The following is a 19,192-nucleotide window of genomic DNA, read 5'->3' as shown; positions in this document are numbered from 1 at the left end:
AAGCCTTCCTCACCTATAAAGTGGGAACAGTAATACCTGCCTCCCAGGGCTGACAACTTAGCAAAGCTCTTAGCACCGTGGCACAAGCACTCAATCAACAAAAGCAAGTGTTAAGCGAGAATAAAAGCAGTCCAACAGTAAGGCGAACGTTTATTCACCTATGAATGAACGGATGGATGGATGACTGGATCGCTCAGTGATGACTGGTCATTGTCTATTGTGGGCAAGGACTAGGGGAGATTGCACACCTTTTCAGCTGGGCATCCACTGGGTGCCAGTGTTGTTTCATCCAGTGGGATGTTGTTTCCTCTGAGGTAGCCGCTCTGTCTGTAAGTAGGACAGCTCTATTCGCTGCAGTTTATTTTTAACACTGGCTTGAACCGGCTGCTGGAGCATTCTCCTACCCGACCGGTGATTAATTTAGACATGAGTTAGAGCTGCATCTGCCAAGGGTTTTTATCTCTGCTGCCAAGGCCCTAGCTCACTCAGTGCCTCCCTCCTGGCTTGGGCAGAATGCAAAGCCCACTTTCTCCGACATGACCCCCAAATCCACCCCACAACCATGTCTAGATAATACAGTAGCTGGCATTTGCTGCGTGTCTGCTGTATGCCAGGCAGTGTGGGAAGAGGCTTGACACACATGACCTCTTGGGTCCTCACAGCAACTCTTCAAGCTGGGTTTCTCATTTTATGAATGAAGAAACAGAGGTGTTTCTCAAGGTCACGCAGGTTTTATAGGGACAGAGGCAGGATTTGACCCCATGCATCTGACTCCTGAGCCTGGGTGCTCAAGCATTGCCCCCCTCTGCCCTGGTAAGCATCGACCATAAGACCCCTGACAGGTGATGGGGATCCAAAGAGGGCAGAGATTAGGTGCCCAGCCTCAAGGGGTTGGAAACGCCGGTGACAATTCCATTCCAGTGTGCACAGCACCACCATGGGATGCCACAAAAATACGGGAGAGGGAGCAGCTTACTCTGCCAAGGGGTCCAGCACAAGGGGTTTGTGCACTGTTCCTCTGACCCAAATGGCCATGGCTTTGACCACTTCAAAGTCATACACCCCAAGTTCTGAGTGTCTCTAGAGATTTGCAACAAATACCAAGGGCTCTTTAAATGGCATCCGGGAATCCCTCTGCCACTCATTTCCCCTTCTCAAGGACACATTCTTGACAGACTGGCAGCCCTGCAGTGCGTATCAGAAGCTCCCAAAGCTGTACCCAGTTGGCTAACCCAGCCGGAGGCTGCACTAGAAGGCAGGATGCAGGGAGAAGCCCATGCCAGGTTCTTGGGCTGACACTACACAGCCCAAGGGCAAGCTCGGCAACCAGGAGAGCTGTTGCAGTGAGCTGGGAATCGGGAGCAGGGGCTGAGTCACACTCAGCTCCCACCTTCTGCCCCCTCGCCCTCTTCCATGGGCTACGCGACAACACTCCTCAGGTCACACCATGTCACTGTATCTCTTAGAGTCTGGCTTCTGCCCTGCACGGTGAGCTCCTTGAACTTAGATATTGTGAATTACTCATGTTTGCATGTCCCGTATACAGTGCCTGCCACTAGGCAGGAGCTGAGTAGATATTTTTAAATTGAATTGGATCGAGGCTTCTCTGCTGAGCCCTAGCGCACCCCGTCCCCACCCCAGCTCGCTCCATGACCAATTTCCCCTCTCTCTGGGACTCATCTGTTCTGAAAGCTACAGCCACTGGTGGGCGTCAGAGTGCTAAAATAGAAGCAATGACATATTGGTTTTTGAAAGAAAAATGACAGATGCAAATCTGATTTAATTCTTCACTCATCTGAATAGTCATCTCCTATCTTTCATATGTATTTTTCATATGAATGAATGAATGAATAATATGATCCCTACCTCACAGGGTGCTGTCTGCATTAAATGAGATAATGCATGTGAAGCGTGTGGCAGAATGCTTAGTAGGTAATAAGTGCTCAATAAAAAAAAGTGCAGGGCCAGTTCTAGGGTGAGGTGAGTGAGGGATGTGCCTCAGATGCAGAACTTAAGGAGACATCAAAACCTCAATAATCAAGATAAATCATTTTATTAGTTATGTAGGGCCGGTGTAACAAAGTACAATACCGCAAACTAGGTGGCTGTAAAAAGCAGGAATTTATTGTCTTAGAAATCCAAAATCAACATGTTTGCAGGCAAGGCTCCTTGCAAACCCTCCAGGAGAAAACCCTTCCTGGCTCCTTGCGGTTTCTGGTGGCCGCAGGCATGCCTTGGCTCGTGGCAGCGCCACTCCAGTCATTACTTCCGTCTTCGCTTGGCCTTCTCGCTCCTGAAACGATCTGCCACTGGGCTGAAAAGTCACCTGTTTCAAGTTGTAGGACATGGCATAGTTATTCTCTGCCCTTCTGAATTTCTTTTTTTACTTGCATTGCCTCATCATTCAGGAAGTAGGATTTATTTCCATAGATTCCTTTTACCAACAGTGATTGCGGAGATGGCAGCATTTCTCTCTCAAATATGATAAATGTCTATAAGACACCCAGTATAACCTTCTGTTGAGCTGTGCAAGGATGATGCAGTTAGTCTGAAAATAGAGAAAGGAACTCCAGTGCATGTGATATGCTAAGTATGCCTTACATATATCATCTCATTTAACTCTATTGCAATCTCATGATGTACGTATCATTATCCACATTTTATACATAAATAAATTGAAGCCATTACAAGAAAATGAAGTCAAGTTTCAAGCCACAGTCTCTAGAACTTCAAACGCATGGTTCTCCCTGCCTCATCATGCAGATTCTCCATACACACTACCTGAAAACATTATCCATCCAGGTACTGAAAAATCCTCATCTTCTGTCTGCAGTGTGCAACTGTGTGCATGGTGTGTGCAACAGCGGAATAGACGGCAGTGGAACCTGTGAGTGCTACTCTGCATACACCGGCCCCAAGTGTGACAAGGGTAAGTGCTGCCAGTTTCCTCAATGCCGCACCAGGTCAAATGTGCACAGATGTATGCACTTCAGAAAATACAGGTCTGTGCCCAGCCCAGCAAGCAGCATGCCGTTCTGTACACCCTCTCCTCAGCCCTGTGCACACCAAGGGCTCTATGGACTAGCCACCTGGGGAGCTGGCCACCCCATCTTCATCCCACACAGCTGGCCCTGAAGCCACCCCAGCCCCAGCCACACAGAAGTCTACTCTCTCCTGAGAGACTCTTAGCTCCTGGTCTCAGCAGCTTCCCCAGACACCAAGTGATTCCTGACTCTTAGCATCTCCCTGGGGATGAGCTTCCTTTGAGGGAAGGTTTCCAGCAAATCTTGCCACAAAGGCCTCTTAGCACCTTCTCCCCCATCCAGTGACCAAGACCATGTGCTTTTTAGGAACATCTGGATCTCAGTCCTGGACAGAGGAGAGCCTACCTCTGGTACTTGCCTCACCCCAAGGAGAGTGGTTTCTCTTTATATTTCTCCTATTTCTTTACTCTTTAGGTTCTTTTTACTCTTTCTTTAGAGTTCTTTTTAACTCTCACAAGGAATTTCCAATTATTTTAATTCTCTCTTCATAATTCTTTACACTACAATTTTCCCTGTTCAAATTACTTTTGTGTTTTCTGTCTCCTGCTTGGCCCTAATACATTGCTAATTTAAAAAGAAAAGAAAAAAAATACCTTAGTTTCCCTAAAATCAGAGCTCCTCTCCTGTGATGAAATCCCGTGCATGTCCAGTGTCCATCTGGGACTCTTTGCATTGCCGCGTGGGAACTGGTGCTCGGAAGACCTGGAGCAACAATGCTGACACTGGTTATTGATCTTTATATGAGGAATAAACTGTCCTTACCTCTCACCCAGGAGTCTCATATCTCCTATCAGCATCCATGAAGCTGAATCAGCCCAACTGATTAGCTTTGCACATTGGCTAATATGTCAGACTCTATAGTTTTTAGCAACCTTCTGTGTCCCACTGATATTGTAAAACACTGTACAGTTATTAGAGATTAAAGCCTATCCTTAAGACCTCCATAATATATTGTTAAATTAAAAAACAAGTTTCTGAATATTTTACCAGGATTCTCCTTTGTTTTAAAAATCATATAAATATACTCATAAATAAATATATTGGTTGTGGACATTAGTTATTTTAAGAATGAGATGGGATAGTGAGAATAGAAGAGTTAATTTTCACTTTATGCATTCTGTATTTTTTAAATTACTACAGCAAATCTCTGTCACCTTTTTTATAATAGGGAATATTGCATTTGTTGAGTTTTTTAGAACTGGTTATTCTACTGATGCGGTTACTTCAACAACCTTCCTTTGCAGCCATCCCTGAATGTGCAGCCTTGCTCTGCCCTGAAAATTCCAGATGCTCACTTTCCAGCAAAGACGAAATGAAACTAGAATGCAAATGCCTCCCCAATTACAAAGGCGACGGCAAACACTGCGAGCGTGAGTAGAATTTAGATCCTGCTAGTTTATTAGTTGAGATGCTTAGGTTACTCAACTGAAAAAAAACCTCACAACCTCCCTAATTTTAATGCAATGACCACTTCTATTTCTCTCTGTGCTGATGAATGAACGATATACACAGTTCTAAGCAAAATGCTCATCATGAAACTGGAGCCAGACTGCCTGGGATCAAATCCCAGATCGGCCTATTCCCGACTGCATGCCCTTGGCCTCCATTTTCCTGTCTAACAAATGGGGATTATAATGGTACTTACTTTAGAGGGTTGTAAGGGTTAACTCAGTTAATGTACGACAAATGCTTAGAACAGAGCCCAGTACATACTATAAATTCTATAAGCCTCAATGCTTTCTTTCATGCTCTTTTATATTTAAATTTGCATATCACATGGCATAATAATATATCAACACAGTATTTATAGTTATAATCTCTGATGGCCATATGCAAATCTGTTTGGTAGGTGGGGGTGACCTGGTAGGGTAAGACGAAACGTCTCTTACTCCTTCTTTTAAAGTCATTGTATTGAGAGTGCAGCTCCGATGCGCTGTGATTGGCAGTCCTTTCTCCGTTCATCCAGTGTTCTGTCCCCATCCCCGGTGTGGTAACTGCCCTTTATCTTGTCATTCCCTCTCAAGCCATCAACCCATGTTTACAAAATGTCTGCCACCCTCACGCTCATTGCACGTACCTGGGACCAAATCAGCACCGTTGCACATGCCAAGAAGGCTACCACGGGGATGGCCAAGTGTGCTTACCAGTTGACCCCTGCCAAATTAACTTTGGAAACTGCCCGACAAAGTCTACGGTGTGCAAATATGACGGGCCCGGACAGGTGAGCTACTGCTGCATGGAACTGATGCGAATAGAAGTAGGACAACCCACCGAAGGCAGAACAAGCCGTAGGTGTAATTTGTCTTCTGGGCCTTCCCAATGCTCCCTTTCAGTGTCCAGTCGGGCGTGCTCTCCAGGCAGACCGGCACGTGCTTGGGGATGACTGCAGCGCGTCCCCTCCCCCATGAACCCTCTACGCTCACAGTTTCCAAGCTCCCCTGTCAAAACTAACTGTCCCACCGTCTCTTCTATCCTAGTTCTATAGGGTGAGTGACAAATATATACACAGCTTAGATTAGGTTAACAAATTAACTGTTAGCCAAATTTTGGGTGACTGTGTAAGTGACTTTCACCAGCAATCCTCCAGTCATTCTAGGTTTGGTTTTTAGGTTTTTTTCCCAAAAATATTCTGTGTCAAAGGGATGAACACTGGTAAATAGCCAGGCAGCACCAACAGGGTGTAGGGAGCAGTGAGGATACTCTAGGGTGAGTCTCGGACCCTTGAAATCACGTCATGATCTTGACTGGTAAAATTCAGCCCGGTGAGACCTTCTCTGAGGAGTCCAGTTGAAAGAACCCTTTTCCTAATATCTCATTCACCTGTCAAATATTTAGGGGTGCCTACTGCATGCAGAACTGCGCATTGAATGTCCAGTGGAGGAAATCTGTCCATACCCAAGGCTGTTGCTGCCTGGGTAGGAGGAAAGGCTTCCATGCCTGACCCAAGCACAGTGGTGGTCCCCAGCCATCTAATCAGCACCCCGCAGGAATGCTCCTGGCATTCCCTGCGTGGGACCTACCTAACCTTGTCTCCTGGGAAAAAGAATATATCACATGACATTTCTGCTATCAATTTCTGAGGCAGATTTGCAAGAAATTTAAAGGGCTGAACTCTGTCCTCTAAATGAGGCCCCCATGGGACCTATGTAACAAAGTCATGTCACACCCTGAACTGAGGTCCCAGGACTTTGGGAGTGAGCTTAAGATATGTCTCCCAAGGCAGATTTTCCAGTCTTAGAAACCCTACACTGCTCACACAGAAACAGTGCATTCATTATTTTCATTATTCCAGAACAGGGTTCCTCAACCTCAGTGTTGATCTTTTGGACCAGACATATTATTCTTTGTTGGTGGGGGGGCTGTACCCCCCAGCTTGTAGGGTGTAGGATGTTTGGGAGCATCCCTGACCTCTAGTGACACCACCCCTTATCTCTCTGTGAAAATCAAAAATCTCTGACATTGTCCAATGCCACTTGAGTTTAGTGTCTGAAAACCAGTATTCTGAAGCAATAATACTTCCCATCAGAACCCCACTCTCTACTCAGCCATAGACAAACTAAAATCAGGTACTACAGCACCAGCGAGGCCCAGGGTTAGCAGACAAGAAAACAGTAAGGTAAAAACTACCAACAAGGTGTACAAGTTTCCAAACAAATGAGATATAGAGAAAGGGTTTCCAATTCTAGACACTTTGACAAAGGTTCAGTTTCAGTCCACACTTTGGACCTGCCCTGAGTTAGTTTTTAGGGCAGTATAAAGACATGAGTTTAAGAAGAACGTCAGCTTCAGTGACTAACTAGAACCATGTTTGTTCTTTCTCCCGCCCACTGAAGTCTCACTGCGAGTGTAAAGAACATTACCACGACTTTGTACCTGGCGTGGGGTGCAGCATGACCGACATCTGTGCATCTCATAACCCCTGCCACAGGAATGCAAACTGCTCCACCATCGCACCAGGCCAAACCAAGTAAGTCTCTGCAGTTCTACCACCTTCCTTCCAAGTGGTAACAGTAGTGGCTAGTCAATGCTGTAAGTTTCTCTAAGAAAGAAAATGTGTCTTATTCTGCGTATGTCCACCCTATCCTCACATAGCACAATGCAAGGAGCACAGTAGGTACTCCACGAATCATTCAAAAACTGTTCCCTTTCTAATGACTGTTAGAAATGTCTGAAATACTGACGTGGCTGCAAACCTGGTATGAAGTGGTCAGAGGGTGGGAGAAGGAAGCCACTGTCACCGGGAAAATGAATGTCTGTTGCGATTACAGGGGTTTGACCTCTGATGTATATGCCTGTTTCCTCATCCGTGAGATATTGCCTTTTAGTGGTGCCAAACAGGAGCAGGGAAAGCGAATCAACCCTAGTGGTGTTTCCTGGACTCCAAGATTTAAAAGGAGGGGTTTACTGGGAGTAAAAATATTTGTGTGAAAATTCCTGAAGCAGAGGCAGCTGGCGAGGTGGGAAGAAGGTGATGTCTGGAGTCTAAAGACCTGGGTTTGAGTCTCTGCACTGGTATCTTTCAGCCGCATGACCTTGGGGGAAGTGACACCATCTCTCTGGCCTCAGTTTCTCTATGTATGACGTGAGCACAGTAATGTCTACTTCATAAGGTTGTTGTGAAGGTTACAGGAGAGAATGTTCTGGAAACTGCTGTACAGCTCTGTCTCATGTTGTTATTCGTGGGTGAACTGAGGCTAGAACCCAAGTCTTTCCCAGACCAAGGCTTCTATCTTGGTGCCACTTTTAGTTCTTATTGCCATCAGCATCTGAGAAGGACTCGGACTACCACTGTGAGCTCAAAGCCATATGGAACTGTAAGAGTTTCCGTGGTTCCTGACCCCCTTCTATCTTCCTTTCATAGTTGGGTTTTGAATGTGTAGATTTGCCCAGATAGGTTCTATGGTTATCATGTCCTATCTGGGGAAATAAGTAAACCCACACTTACCAAAGATAAAGTGGAAAGAGCTTGGGTATCAGAACATCTGGGTTCAACTCACAGCTCTGCCACATACCTTAACCTCTCTGAACAAGGGATATAGTGAGGATATCATGAGATTACATTCATCAGTCTCTGAGCAGAACCTGGCATATGGAAGTCGCTCCACACATGTGTGTACACACACAAACACATTCCATCTATGTGTATAGTCACATATGTACCCAGCATGCATAGTATATAGGCACATCCTCTTCAAACACAGATATTGGTAACACTGACAACCAAACAAGCCAGCTTATACACTTTCAACCATCCTCTGAGGAAGCCTAAGTAGACTACTCTAAGTGCTTTCTTTCCTTTGTGTTTGAGAAGATAAAATTGAAAAATTAAAACTAATGAATATTAGAATAATATAAATTGCATTAAAGTTTTTGTGTAGAATGACAGTGGAACTAATAAAGGATTTTAGAGGTATGTGTATCACTTACAAACCTCCTTGATCCTCCCTGCCCCTGCCCCAATAATGGCCTGTCTTCAGAAGCGAAGAGGCTTGGGTGAAAGGCTGTTACTTTGATAAAATATGGGGCCATCAACAATTCAGGTAATTTAGTTCACCTCAGATAAAGATCCATTTTGTTTATGCTTCCTCAATACGGTAATCAGTTTCTATAGAATCTTCAAAATCACACTGTATTAGAACCAAAGACCACCCAATAAAAAAGAATGGGCTCAAATGGGGGTTCTGCTATTCACCAGCGGGGTGACCTCCAACAAGTCGCAGGCATTCTGACTCACAGTTAGGGGTGTTCTTATGTACGTATGTATGTATGTATGTATTTGGGGGGAGCTAAAACTCTCACAATTTTCTTTTTTTAATTTTTAATTACATTTTACATTCAATATTATTTTGTATTCAAGTCTATAGCGTAGTAGTTAGACAGTCATACACTTTACAAAGTGACCCCCCCACCCCTCTATTTCCAGTACCCACCTGGCCCTGGAAGTTTTACAATAGAATTGTAATAATATTGTAATATCACAATATAATTCCAATATAATTGAAATATTATATTGTTATTACAATATAATCGACTATGCTGCACTTTACATGCCCACAAACGTTTTGCAACCACCAGTTTGTACTCCCAGGCCCTTCGCCTTTGTCGCCCAGCCCCACCACCCCCTCTCCCTCTGGCAGCCATTGGTTCTCTCTTTCCATGGGTCTGTTCCGGTTTTATTTGTTTCCTTATATTGTTCTTTAGACCTCACATATAAGTGAAATCATATGGTATTTTTCTTTCTCTGACTGATTTATTTTACATAACATAATATCCTCTAGGTCCATCCACGCTGTCACAAATGGCCAGATTTCGTTCTTTTTATGGCCAAGTGATATTCCATTGCATATGAGTACCACGGCTTTTTTATCCTCTTGTCTATTGATAGGCGCTTGGGTTGCTTCCATATGTTAGCTATTCATAGGGGGTGTATATGTTCTTTCTCATTAGTGTTTTGTGTTTCTTTGGATGTATACTGAGAAATAGAATCGCTGAGTCATTAAGACAGTTCCATTTTTTGTTTTTTGAAGACCCTCCACCCTGTTTTCCATAGTAACTGCACCTATCTGCATTCTTACCCACAGTGCACGAGGGTTTGGCTTAGGGGTGTTTTTAAAGCTTTAAGATAGCAGGAGACCTTTACACCTAATAAAGAACCAATTTATTGAAGAGGCAATGCTGTGAATGTGCTGTAGCCCAACTGAGAACATTTAAGTCAGAAAATAATCTCATGAAGTCTCAGACTTTGGACCGATTTTAAATACAAATTTAAAAATATTTATGTCTCATACATTCCATTCCACACTGAGGCCATTAAAATATTATTCTTAGAAAAAAACAAGTCAAGTCATTTTACACAAAACAGATCATTGGCCTCGTTAACAGCTTAGGGAACCTTTAGAGAGAAACATACTTAATGGTTTGTAAAGGTTACTTGTCCAGCTACTAACAGTTTTCTTCAAATGAAATTTAGGTAACTTAGAGCAGGATTAATTTTCAACAATGACTATTGTATCACTTCCAATCCCCTTCATGACCTTAAATTCACCATCTTGTGGCACAGAACTTGCAGAAAAAGTTGGTGTTTAAGTAGAAAGCTGTTATTTGATTGTGTTAAATAGACTATTGCGCCATGGTCAGATCTACCCTAGTGATGTCCTATAACAAGGTTTCTCAACCTCAGCACTGTTGACCTTTGGGCCTGGGTAACCCTTTGTAGTAGGTGCTGTCTTGTGCATTGCAAGGTATATGGAAGCATCCCTGACCTCTACCTGCTACTGAAGGTTGCCACTAGCACCTTCACCCTATCTGTGACAACCAAAAATGTCCCAGACATTGCCAAAGGTCCCCTGGCTGGGAGTGGCTGCTCTATAAAAACTCTGAAAACTTAGTCAGTAAATTTTTCTGGCTGGGAAACTCATATGTATCCTTCTAGAATTATCTAGAATGCTGAGGTTACAACAGTGAATAAATATACACATAGCCCTTTCCCTCACTCTCTTCTCAAATTAGATGGCGTCAAATAACCACACGGTTATCAGAGAATTGCAACTAGCCCTGGTGGTACAGAGAGGAGCTACATGATACTGTGACAGTACAAGCCAAGAGGGGCCTGATCCACAGTTGGGTGGGGGAGGGAATGCACAATTGAGGAATACTTCCCTAAGGAAGGGGCAGTTGAGTGGAGACCTCAGCTAGGAAGGAGGAGAAGAGTCTTCTCAGCAGATCCATAGCTCTGAATCTTTACTTGAAGCTGACATCAGTAGCTTCCTCTGACTCACTGGTTCTATAGTAGAGCCCTAGACTCTGCATTTATAGTAAGCACAAGTGATTCTGATGTACGTGGTCTCTTGATCACACTTTGAAAAATTCTGAGACAGAATATACAAATATATCTAGTGTTTATTGGTATGCATAATTTATTAAATATCCATTTCTTGTGGGCCAGCCTATGCCAGGCACTGCTCTAGGAGTGCCCCCCTGTGTTGTGCCTCTCCTCTCCCGGCCTTGTTCCTGGCCGACCCTGGGCATCGCTTTCCCCATCATCGCAGACAAGGATGCAGACAAGAGAGCTGGACTGCAGGATCTCACCACTCAATGGCTCTGAGACCCTGAACATATGTTTTCACCCTCTCTGTAGATGCACTTGCCAGAAAGGTTACGTGGGCGACGGCTCAACGTGTTATGGAAACATCATGGAGAGACTCAGAGAATTAAACACTGAACCCAGAGGAAAATGGCAAGGAAGTCTGACTTCTTTCATCTCGCTCCTGGGTATGCATCTGCGGGTGCAGATTCCATATAAAGGGCAGTCCTCTTTCAGGCAAGGGCAACTGCAAGACACACTCATTCAAAAAGGGGTGCGCAGGCTGTGAATTGGGATCAGCCCTTCTAGGAAGGACCACGCTGATGGAATGGAAAGGATAGGCAGCTGTTTCCATTGGGAGAGGGGTTAGTGCCAGGAGACCCAGCAATGCAACAATTAAAGAGACAGAGAGCTGGGTTACCACAGATCAACAGGCCTGCAACAACAAAGACAGGGCAACTACTAATATGAATAGGGAAGCCATCCCCTTTCCATTGACCTTATGGGCCCTTGAGGTATGAAACAAGGTTGACAGGTAATACTGGGCATCGAGAGTGACTAAGCCCCCGAGTCAGTATCTATGTTCCTCAGTGGAGGTGCTGTTTGAATTTTGGGAATAGTCTTGATTGTGTGCAACCATCTCACGCATTGCCAGATATTTAGCATCATTACCCCCACCCCGCACTGAGCCACTAGTTGTCTGCAGTGACACATCCTCTACCTGCCCTCCCCCCAAGAAGGTTGACAGCCCAAAACACCCTCTTGCACTTCCAAATACCCTCTAGGTCATTAAGAATCAAATATGATAGCTAATTGCAACCTTAGCCAGGACTTCGAATAAAACAGAAATATGGCCAATAAACAGAAAATAAAACACAGGCTCAACCAATCAACAGAAGCCTTAAAATACAAGTGTCTTGAATTTTCCAGTCACCAAAAATGGTTTCCCAGAAAGAGCACAGAGAGAAAAACATCCCACATGGGTCAGAGCTGTGTCCCTGGCATGAATTTTAACGTACATCCTGTATAAATGTCCTGTTCCTTCCAGGGCCTCCTGAGGGGATCCAGGATTACTGGCACGCCTTGGGGCTTGGGGCAATCTGCCAGGCTCCTCACAGCCTTCTTCGAAGGACTATTAAAATGTCAAATGAGAGCAGACTGGAGTGACAGTGTCCCTTGCAGGCTGGGCCCTCAAGCATTTCCCTGACAGAGTTCGGCCGCCCTCTCACTCGCCCCATGTGTTAGGTGCTGGTACACATACTGCCTCCTGTGTGGCAGCACAGCTTCCCAGCAGCATGGAGATGTGACCAGCCACAGGACTTGCAGATGTCCTTTGATTTAAAAAAAAAAGAAAAATTAACCTCTTCAAGACAGCAAGAGGAGAGCAGTAAGCAAGTATGAGGCTCTTCTGAACGGGCTCCGGATGAAACAAGGGCTTTGTTCCCTGAAATGGTGACAGCCCAGGGAGTCAGGCACAGGGTCAGAGACCGGCTAGGTGGGCTTGTCCGAGGATTTGGTCACATGACCCCCACAGACCCTCTCATCCCATCCCATGGTGTCCTTAAAGCCAAGAACTGTGGCTGCAGAGACAATCACGCCATTATGAGGAACACTTGGGGGCTTTATATTCTTAAACAGCTCCCCAGTTTACAAAGGGCCCACATACGACACTTAGAACAGAGAAGCCCTGCGTCCAGGGTCTAAATGCAACACAAGGGCCATCACTTGATTGCACTTCACATGTGCCACTGACCCGCTTGTGTTTTCTTTGTGTGTTTTGGCTGCTAAGACAAAGCCTACGCCTGGCCCCTCAGCAACCTGGGACCCTTCACTGTGCTGTTGCCAACAGACAAGGAGCTGAAGGGATTCAATGTAAGTATCTAAAAGAAACCTACACCAAGAGGCCGATGCAAAAAAATAGTAATAACAAAAAATATCTTAGTAGGCAGTACCTTCTTTTACACAAATCAGGAAACCCCCATTAAAATCAAACCTACTAATGATAAGGATGGTGACGGTTTGGTGAACTTCTTTTAGTGAAACATAACACCCTGACAGAAAATATCCAAATGGTGAGTGCACAACTTAATGAATTATCGCAAACTGAATGTGTTTGTGTGTCCAGCTCCACATCCCCAGCTCCCTTCGAGACCCCTCATGCCCCTTCCAGTCATTATCCCTTCAAGGGTAATCACTGAGGGTCCTCAACTATAGTCATGTGGTAAATATGATTTGCATAGGGCAAAAACTGCTCACTTCCTACAAGAAGAATTAAATTAATGCATTAGCTAGATATTTATTTTCTTAAAATCCTAAGTGGTCACAGCGATAGGGAAAATTAGAAAACTGTCATCTCCCACATGAGCAGCTGTTGTCTGAGACAATGTCATCCACTGGGAATGAAACACATAGTCCCTGGTGTCCCATCGCAATGGTATCAAATATTTAGATTTGATTTAATGTATATAATGGGTATATTGATATGTATAAAATTGGTTTATCTTACTCTAAGATGTTCTGTGATCATTGTTGCTGCATTGAAGAAAACCCCAGTAAGTTCCAGACTCTTTGACCCTAATAGGCCCCCACCATTAATCTGTCTGAGATGAATCTGCTACTAACCCCCAGAGATGCCCTCCTTCTCTCCTGCTGGGGAGAGCTGTTGGCAATCGCATGCTCTAGGCTGGGCGCGTCACATGTGGTCTCTTGTTTAATACACAGATTCAGTGTACACAAAGTTAATTTTTAAAAAATTTTGGTTGGTTGATTTTTGACAATACCCTGAAAAATGTAGACTTGGTCCAATGGATTTCAAAAATCTTAATTTTACTGTTCAAAAGCTCCACTGGTATACTCGACCTGCTCTTTTCACCTAACTTTATACTGCAGGTCCATCTGCTTCCTGGGCTCAAAAGGATTCCTTGGTGCCCGCCCCGCTCCACACTCCTCCCAGCCTGATGCTGCGCTCTCGCCCCTGCGTCAGTTTCCCAGATAGAGCACCTCCCTGGTTGGAGAGTATACTCTGCATCACCTCCCACTCTCCAGCTTTCTACTCCCTTTAAGCCCTGGCCCATGGCAGTTGCACTCGGGGAAAGTCATTTATATTGGAAAGAGCCCAAACCCGAGAGGGGTGCACTGACTTTGATGTCTGTGATGAGTACGTCAATGTATGAATCACAAACCTCACTTGCTCTTTCCAACAATGGACACTGAAGGAATGGGTTCTCTTTTCTTAGGTAAAGGAGCTTTTGATGGATAATAAAGCTACTCAGTACTTCGTGAAACTCCACATAATTGCTGGGCAGATGAACACTGAGAGTATGAATAACACAGACACATTCTACACCTTGACGGGAAGGTCAGGGGAAATCTTCAGTGGTGATAAGGTAAGGGTTTCTCTGATGCTAATTCCCAGAACAGAACTGTCCACTGAGTTAGTGCCCACAGCTGGCTCTCTCTGTTTGTCCAGGAGCTTCCCTACATAGGAAGGAGTGGGGAGCAACACCAGAAAGTGTCATGTAGGAGGGAGGGAGACTGTTACAAAAAAGGGGTTATAAAATGTTTGATTTTCAAGGTCACCATCATTGAACAGCCAGCAGGAAGGAAAAAATTTGCAGCCAACCTATTCTCTGGAAGTATCAGCCCAAAGCCAGATCAGCCTTTTTCTTAAAAGGAAACAGATTGTTTGTTTTAGATTTCTGGAGTTTATCCATCCTCTCCAGTGTAACATTCCATCTTTTCTAATGCCATTAGCTCTGTTTTGTCTTTTAAATAAAACTATTCTCCCTTTCATAAATAGCTCTTTTTATGACTTTGCTGAGCTACACATGATTAATCAGCAGAATGTGTGTGCATGTGCATTCTGGGCTATTCAGTTACATTGCACCAAATAACAATAGTTGATAGATTATTGAGTACTTACTCTATGCAAGGTACTAGGGTAGATCTTTATTTATGCTAGGTAAAATTCACAGCAACCCTGCCAAGGAAGTTTTGCCAGAGCCAGGATTCAAATGCAGGTCTGCTTCACTCCAAAATCTGATTCCTTAACCAGTATGTTGTACTGTGGATGTGAGGATGGATAGGTGGGTAGGTAGATAGAAGGAAGGAAAGAAGGGAGGGAGGGATGGAGGGAGGGATGGAGGGACGGAGGGCAGAAACATGAATATGTGCCCTTCTTTCTGCCAAGGACATACATGCATTCATTCATCCATTCATTCAACAAATATTTACTAAATCTGTAACTTATAGGCATCACATGGGAGGAAGAAAGAATTAGCTTTTGTTATTCACTCAATAAATATTTTTTTGTTGTGTGCCTTCTCTGTAGAAGATACTAAAGTACAATAGGTGATGTGCCCTGGCTAGTGGCGCAGTTTTTTGGACCGTTGTCCCGTACACCAAAAGGTTGTGAGTTTGATTCCTTGTCAGGACACATACCTAGGTTGCGAGTTTGATCCCAGCTAGAGACGTGTACAGGAGAAAACCGATTGATATATTATCTCTCTCCCCACACCTTCCTCTCTCCCTAAAAGCAATAAATATATCCTTGGGTAAAGAATGAATGAATGAATGAATGAATAAGATGATGTGTTTATAGTAAATTGAATAGTTTTGCCGTTTTGGAGGTTGTAGACTATTGGGGGAGACTTGTAATGCCTTATTCACATTTAGCATGATAGTCATCAGTGATTTTACAAAATATGTAATTTGATCTTAATGAAAACACCATGAAGTCAATCCAGCAGATACCATCATCCCCATTTTAGGTTAAGTGACTTATTCAAGATCACACAGCCAATAAATGGCTGAACCCAAGCACTCCTGACTTCTAGTTCAGTGCTCACTCCTTCAAGGCCACCGCACTAATTTTATTTCATTTTCCTTTGGTGTTGCAGGACAATCAACTAAAGCTTAAACTCCATGAAGGCAAAAGGAAGGTAAAAATTCTAGAGGGCAACATAATTGCTTCCAATGGGCTCCTGCACATCCTTGACAGAGCCATGGACAAGATGACACCCACATTTAAGAGCAACACGGAGGTGAGATATTTCAGCTAATAGTGATGCCAACCCAAGTTCATCTTCCTTTGTTCCATGGAGAGTCACATCCAAAAAGAAAATGCTTACCAGCAGCATATACTTGTCCTTCATTTGTCCTCAGACCCCAGCCACAAGGAAGATGGGATCTGTTTTGTCTGTTTGTCTGCTTTCAGTAGAATTCTGGATACCTCTGCAGAAAGAAAGACGTGCAGTAGGTGTAGGAAAGATCTTGATTTTGTGACCTCTTTTAGGACCACGCCTGACAATTCAGTCCAGTGACCAGTGAAAATTTATCCCTCATGCTTTATGGAGGAGGGCAATCTCACTCCAATAACATTTATTCCCTCTGACTTATTTGATGATGGCTCAAAGCTATTTCAGAATATTCAGGTCTAAACTACTGTTTCAAAAACAACAGAAAACATTTGTATAATATTAACAAGTTCTTTCTTTTTTTTAATCTATCCCCACACACATAAACTCTGTAGTTAATCTTTTAATGTTAGGGTGTCTATTTCCTCAACCACCTTTTTTTTACTAATTATTTTTAAATGTCTCTTTTTAGCAAAGCATAATGACAATGCTACAACCAAGATACAACAAGTTCAGATCTCTCTTAGAGGTATGTACTTTTCATGAATTTCTGGAAAATTTTAATGCTCAGTCTTTGTAAAATTAGCAAATGTATTGATTATGAATACTTTAAGGACTTAAATATTTGTCTGAGATAGTTGCAGATATAAAATGTTATTTCTTAAATGCAGAAGACCAACATGGGACATGCCTTAGATGAGGATGGAGGTAGTGAACCATATACCATTTTTGTTCCAAGTAATGAAGCGTTGAACAACATGGAGGACGGCACCCTCGATTACCTCCTCTCTCCACAGGTATTGTTTCCTCCTTACTCTGATGGTTTCATGTCAGCACCAGTGCCTCAGTCTGTGTCCATACCGGCTTTGTCTAAACTAAGCATCGCAAAAAAAAGTGGCACACATATCACTATTTACCCTCCCACAACCAAGGCAGACATCATTAATTAATCCCAGTTCTCTAGAATTCCTCCTGGTGTTTCAGTGGCTTAATTCTTCTCAATGGAGTTCCAAGGAGTTGTGACCAGTCAATCAGACTAGGCATAGAAAATAAAATCTATTTGCATCCCCAGATCTAAATGGTTGGTTTGATTAGTCTGGTCTTTTCTAATATCTCTCAGTAGCAAGGTCAATGTTTTAAGTTCTCTACAATTTTAAAACTGTCTAGAAGATGATGTCTATAAACTAGGCCATTCTGGGTCACATCTAGGCTCAATTTAAAAGGCATAAATGTTTTTTATTTTAGATGGTCCAGCCTTTCCTTTTGATTGCCTTCATCGCTCTCCACTATAATCCTCTCTTTGTAAACCATAAACCTTCAATTCTCTCACAATCTTCTCTAGAAAAGGAGATTTTCTTGTTTACTTGTGCACACTAAGGTGTAAATGACTGAAGGCATTTAAAGTGTTTCCTCTCCCAGAAATAACAGCCTTAAAGTGAAGAGAAGAATAGCTAACTGTAGGATTTTGCTCATCAGGACGTCAAATGGCGGATGGGCCACAGCTTTTGTCCAGTGTCCTGAAATCATGCTGCCATCTTGACAATGGGCAAGACTACCTATGACCTCATATAGATGAGTGCTGATTATGCCGAAGGGAGGGATCCAGATATTTGAGGTTAATGATTCCCAAACTTTAATATCCTTAGGAATCATCAATGGAGCTTGTTAACTAGGCATATTCCATAACCTTTCCCCAGGAATTCTGATTGAATGGTACTAGAAGGAGGCCTAGAAATAGACATTTTGGTGAGCACTAGCTTTAACTCAGGTAGCCCAGGCCACACTCCTGGAACCTGGAAACTTGCTGTGTGTATGGTTTAGAGGTTCACATGGATACATCCTTTTTTAGAATCCTCTTCAGTACTATAAGGATATCTTACTTTCAGAAAACTTTGGATTAAAAACACAGCATCAAGGAGATAAATAAGAAGGTAATCTCCCTTACATTGCAAACATGTTCAACATATTAAAGAGTTTGCTACAGGTTTTCATTAAAAATTCTATACTTCCCAGTGGCTTAAAAATAGGATCTTATTTTAAACGTGTGATTCACATTCAAATTTTCTGAAATTTAGCTATTGGGGGGAAAAACCTCTTATACCTCTCTTTATAATTCACACTTATACCTACTTCATTTTAAAGCTAAAAAAAGTAATGTTGTTCCCCTGGGAAATGATTAAAATTCTGAGATTATATTCTCTTTCCAAATACAAGAGTTTCTGATACAGAATTTTTTAAAATAATTAAGGAGTTCTCAGACACTTAATCAGGTACACTTAAAATTAAAACAAAGCCTTCTAATTAGAATAGGGAAAAAAAAAATCGATGGGCTCCTGCACATCCTTGACAGAGCCATGGACAAGATGACGCCCACATTTAAGAGCAACACGGAGGTGAGATATTTCAGCTAATAGCGATGCCAACAGGATGCCAAAAGCCTTCCTGCTTTTGTGCCCAGCACCTTTGCTCAGAAAGCTCTTCCCTTTCCTCTCCCTCCTTACTCCTTTATGCCGGTGGCATCTGGAACTGGCTCCCTCAGACTGCCCTGAGGACACTGTGTATATCTCTTCCCAGCTCCATTCACTGAGGTCACGTCAGTAGCTTGAAATCAGTCCGTGGTGATTTACACCTTAGAAACTGGCCAATGCTATAAATTACGGCTTTTTTTTTCCCCCCATAAAAAAGATTTACGAACACACCACAGCTCCTGGCTCTCAATCTCTTTTCTCTCAAAGGCAGTATTTTTCTTCCTGCAACGAATATAACCCTTAAGTCTCTTTGCCCTCAGTCATAAACTGTTTTTCCACTTCAGTTTCCAGGTGAGGAATAGAACAACCGTTTTGCCTCTTTCTCAAGTGCAGAGCCTGTGTGGGTTAAAATTTCTCAACCTATTGGAAGCTCCTTCTGTATTCATTCACCTTAATAGCATC

General features: G+C 43.3%; 1 protein-coding gene across 1 annotated transcript in view; it reads left to right on the top strand.

Annotated features, from left to right (window-relative positions):
- Positions 1-19,192, top strand: part of STAB2 (stabilin 2) — a 123,834-nt gene that overhangs the window by 17,166 nt on the left and 87,476 nt on the right. Inside the window, exons 6-15 of the mRNA XM_054574617.1 lie at positions 2,834-2,929; positions 4,289-4,414; positions 5,069-5,265; positions 6,878-7,011; positions 11,182-11,315; positions 12,917-12,999; positions 14,364-14,513; positions 16,026-16,169; positions 16,735-16,791; positions 16,934-17,059. Of these exons, the coding sequence (XP_054430592.1) occupies positions 2,834-2,929; positions 4,289-4,414; positions 5,069-5,265; positions 6,878-7,011; positions 11,182-11,315; positions 12,917-12,999; positions 14,364-14,513; positions 16,026-16,169; positions 16,735-16,791; positions 16,934-17,059 (1,247 nt within the window). The remainder of the gene's footprint in view (positions 1-2,833; positions 2,930-4,288; positions 4,415-5,068; positions 5,266-6,877; positions 7,012-11,181; positions 11,316-12,916; positions 13,000-14,363; positions 14,514-16,025; positions 16,170-16,734; positions 16,792-16,933; positions 17,060-19,192) is intronic.

The sequence above is a fragment of the Pteronotus mesoamericanus genome, unplaced genomic scaffold (genome assembly GCF_021234165.1).
Source record: "Pteronotus mesoamericanus isolate MK-2021 breed Mesoamerican mustached bat unplaced genomic scaffold, CSHL_Meso_final contig_263, whole genome shotgun sequence".
NCBI classification, from domain to species: domain Eukaryota; kingdom Metazoa; phylum Chordata; class Mammalia; order Chiroptera; family Mormoopidae; genus Pteronotus; species Pteronotus mesoamericanus.
The sequence above is the reverse complement of the archived record's forward strand: the minus strand, read 5'-3'. Positions and strand labels throughout refer to the sequence as shown.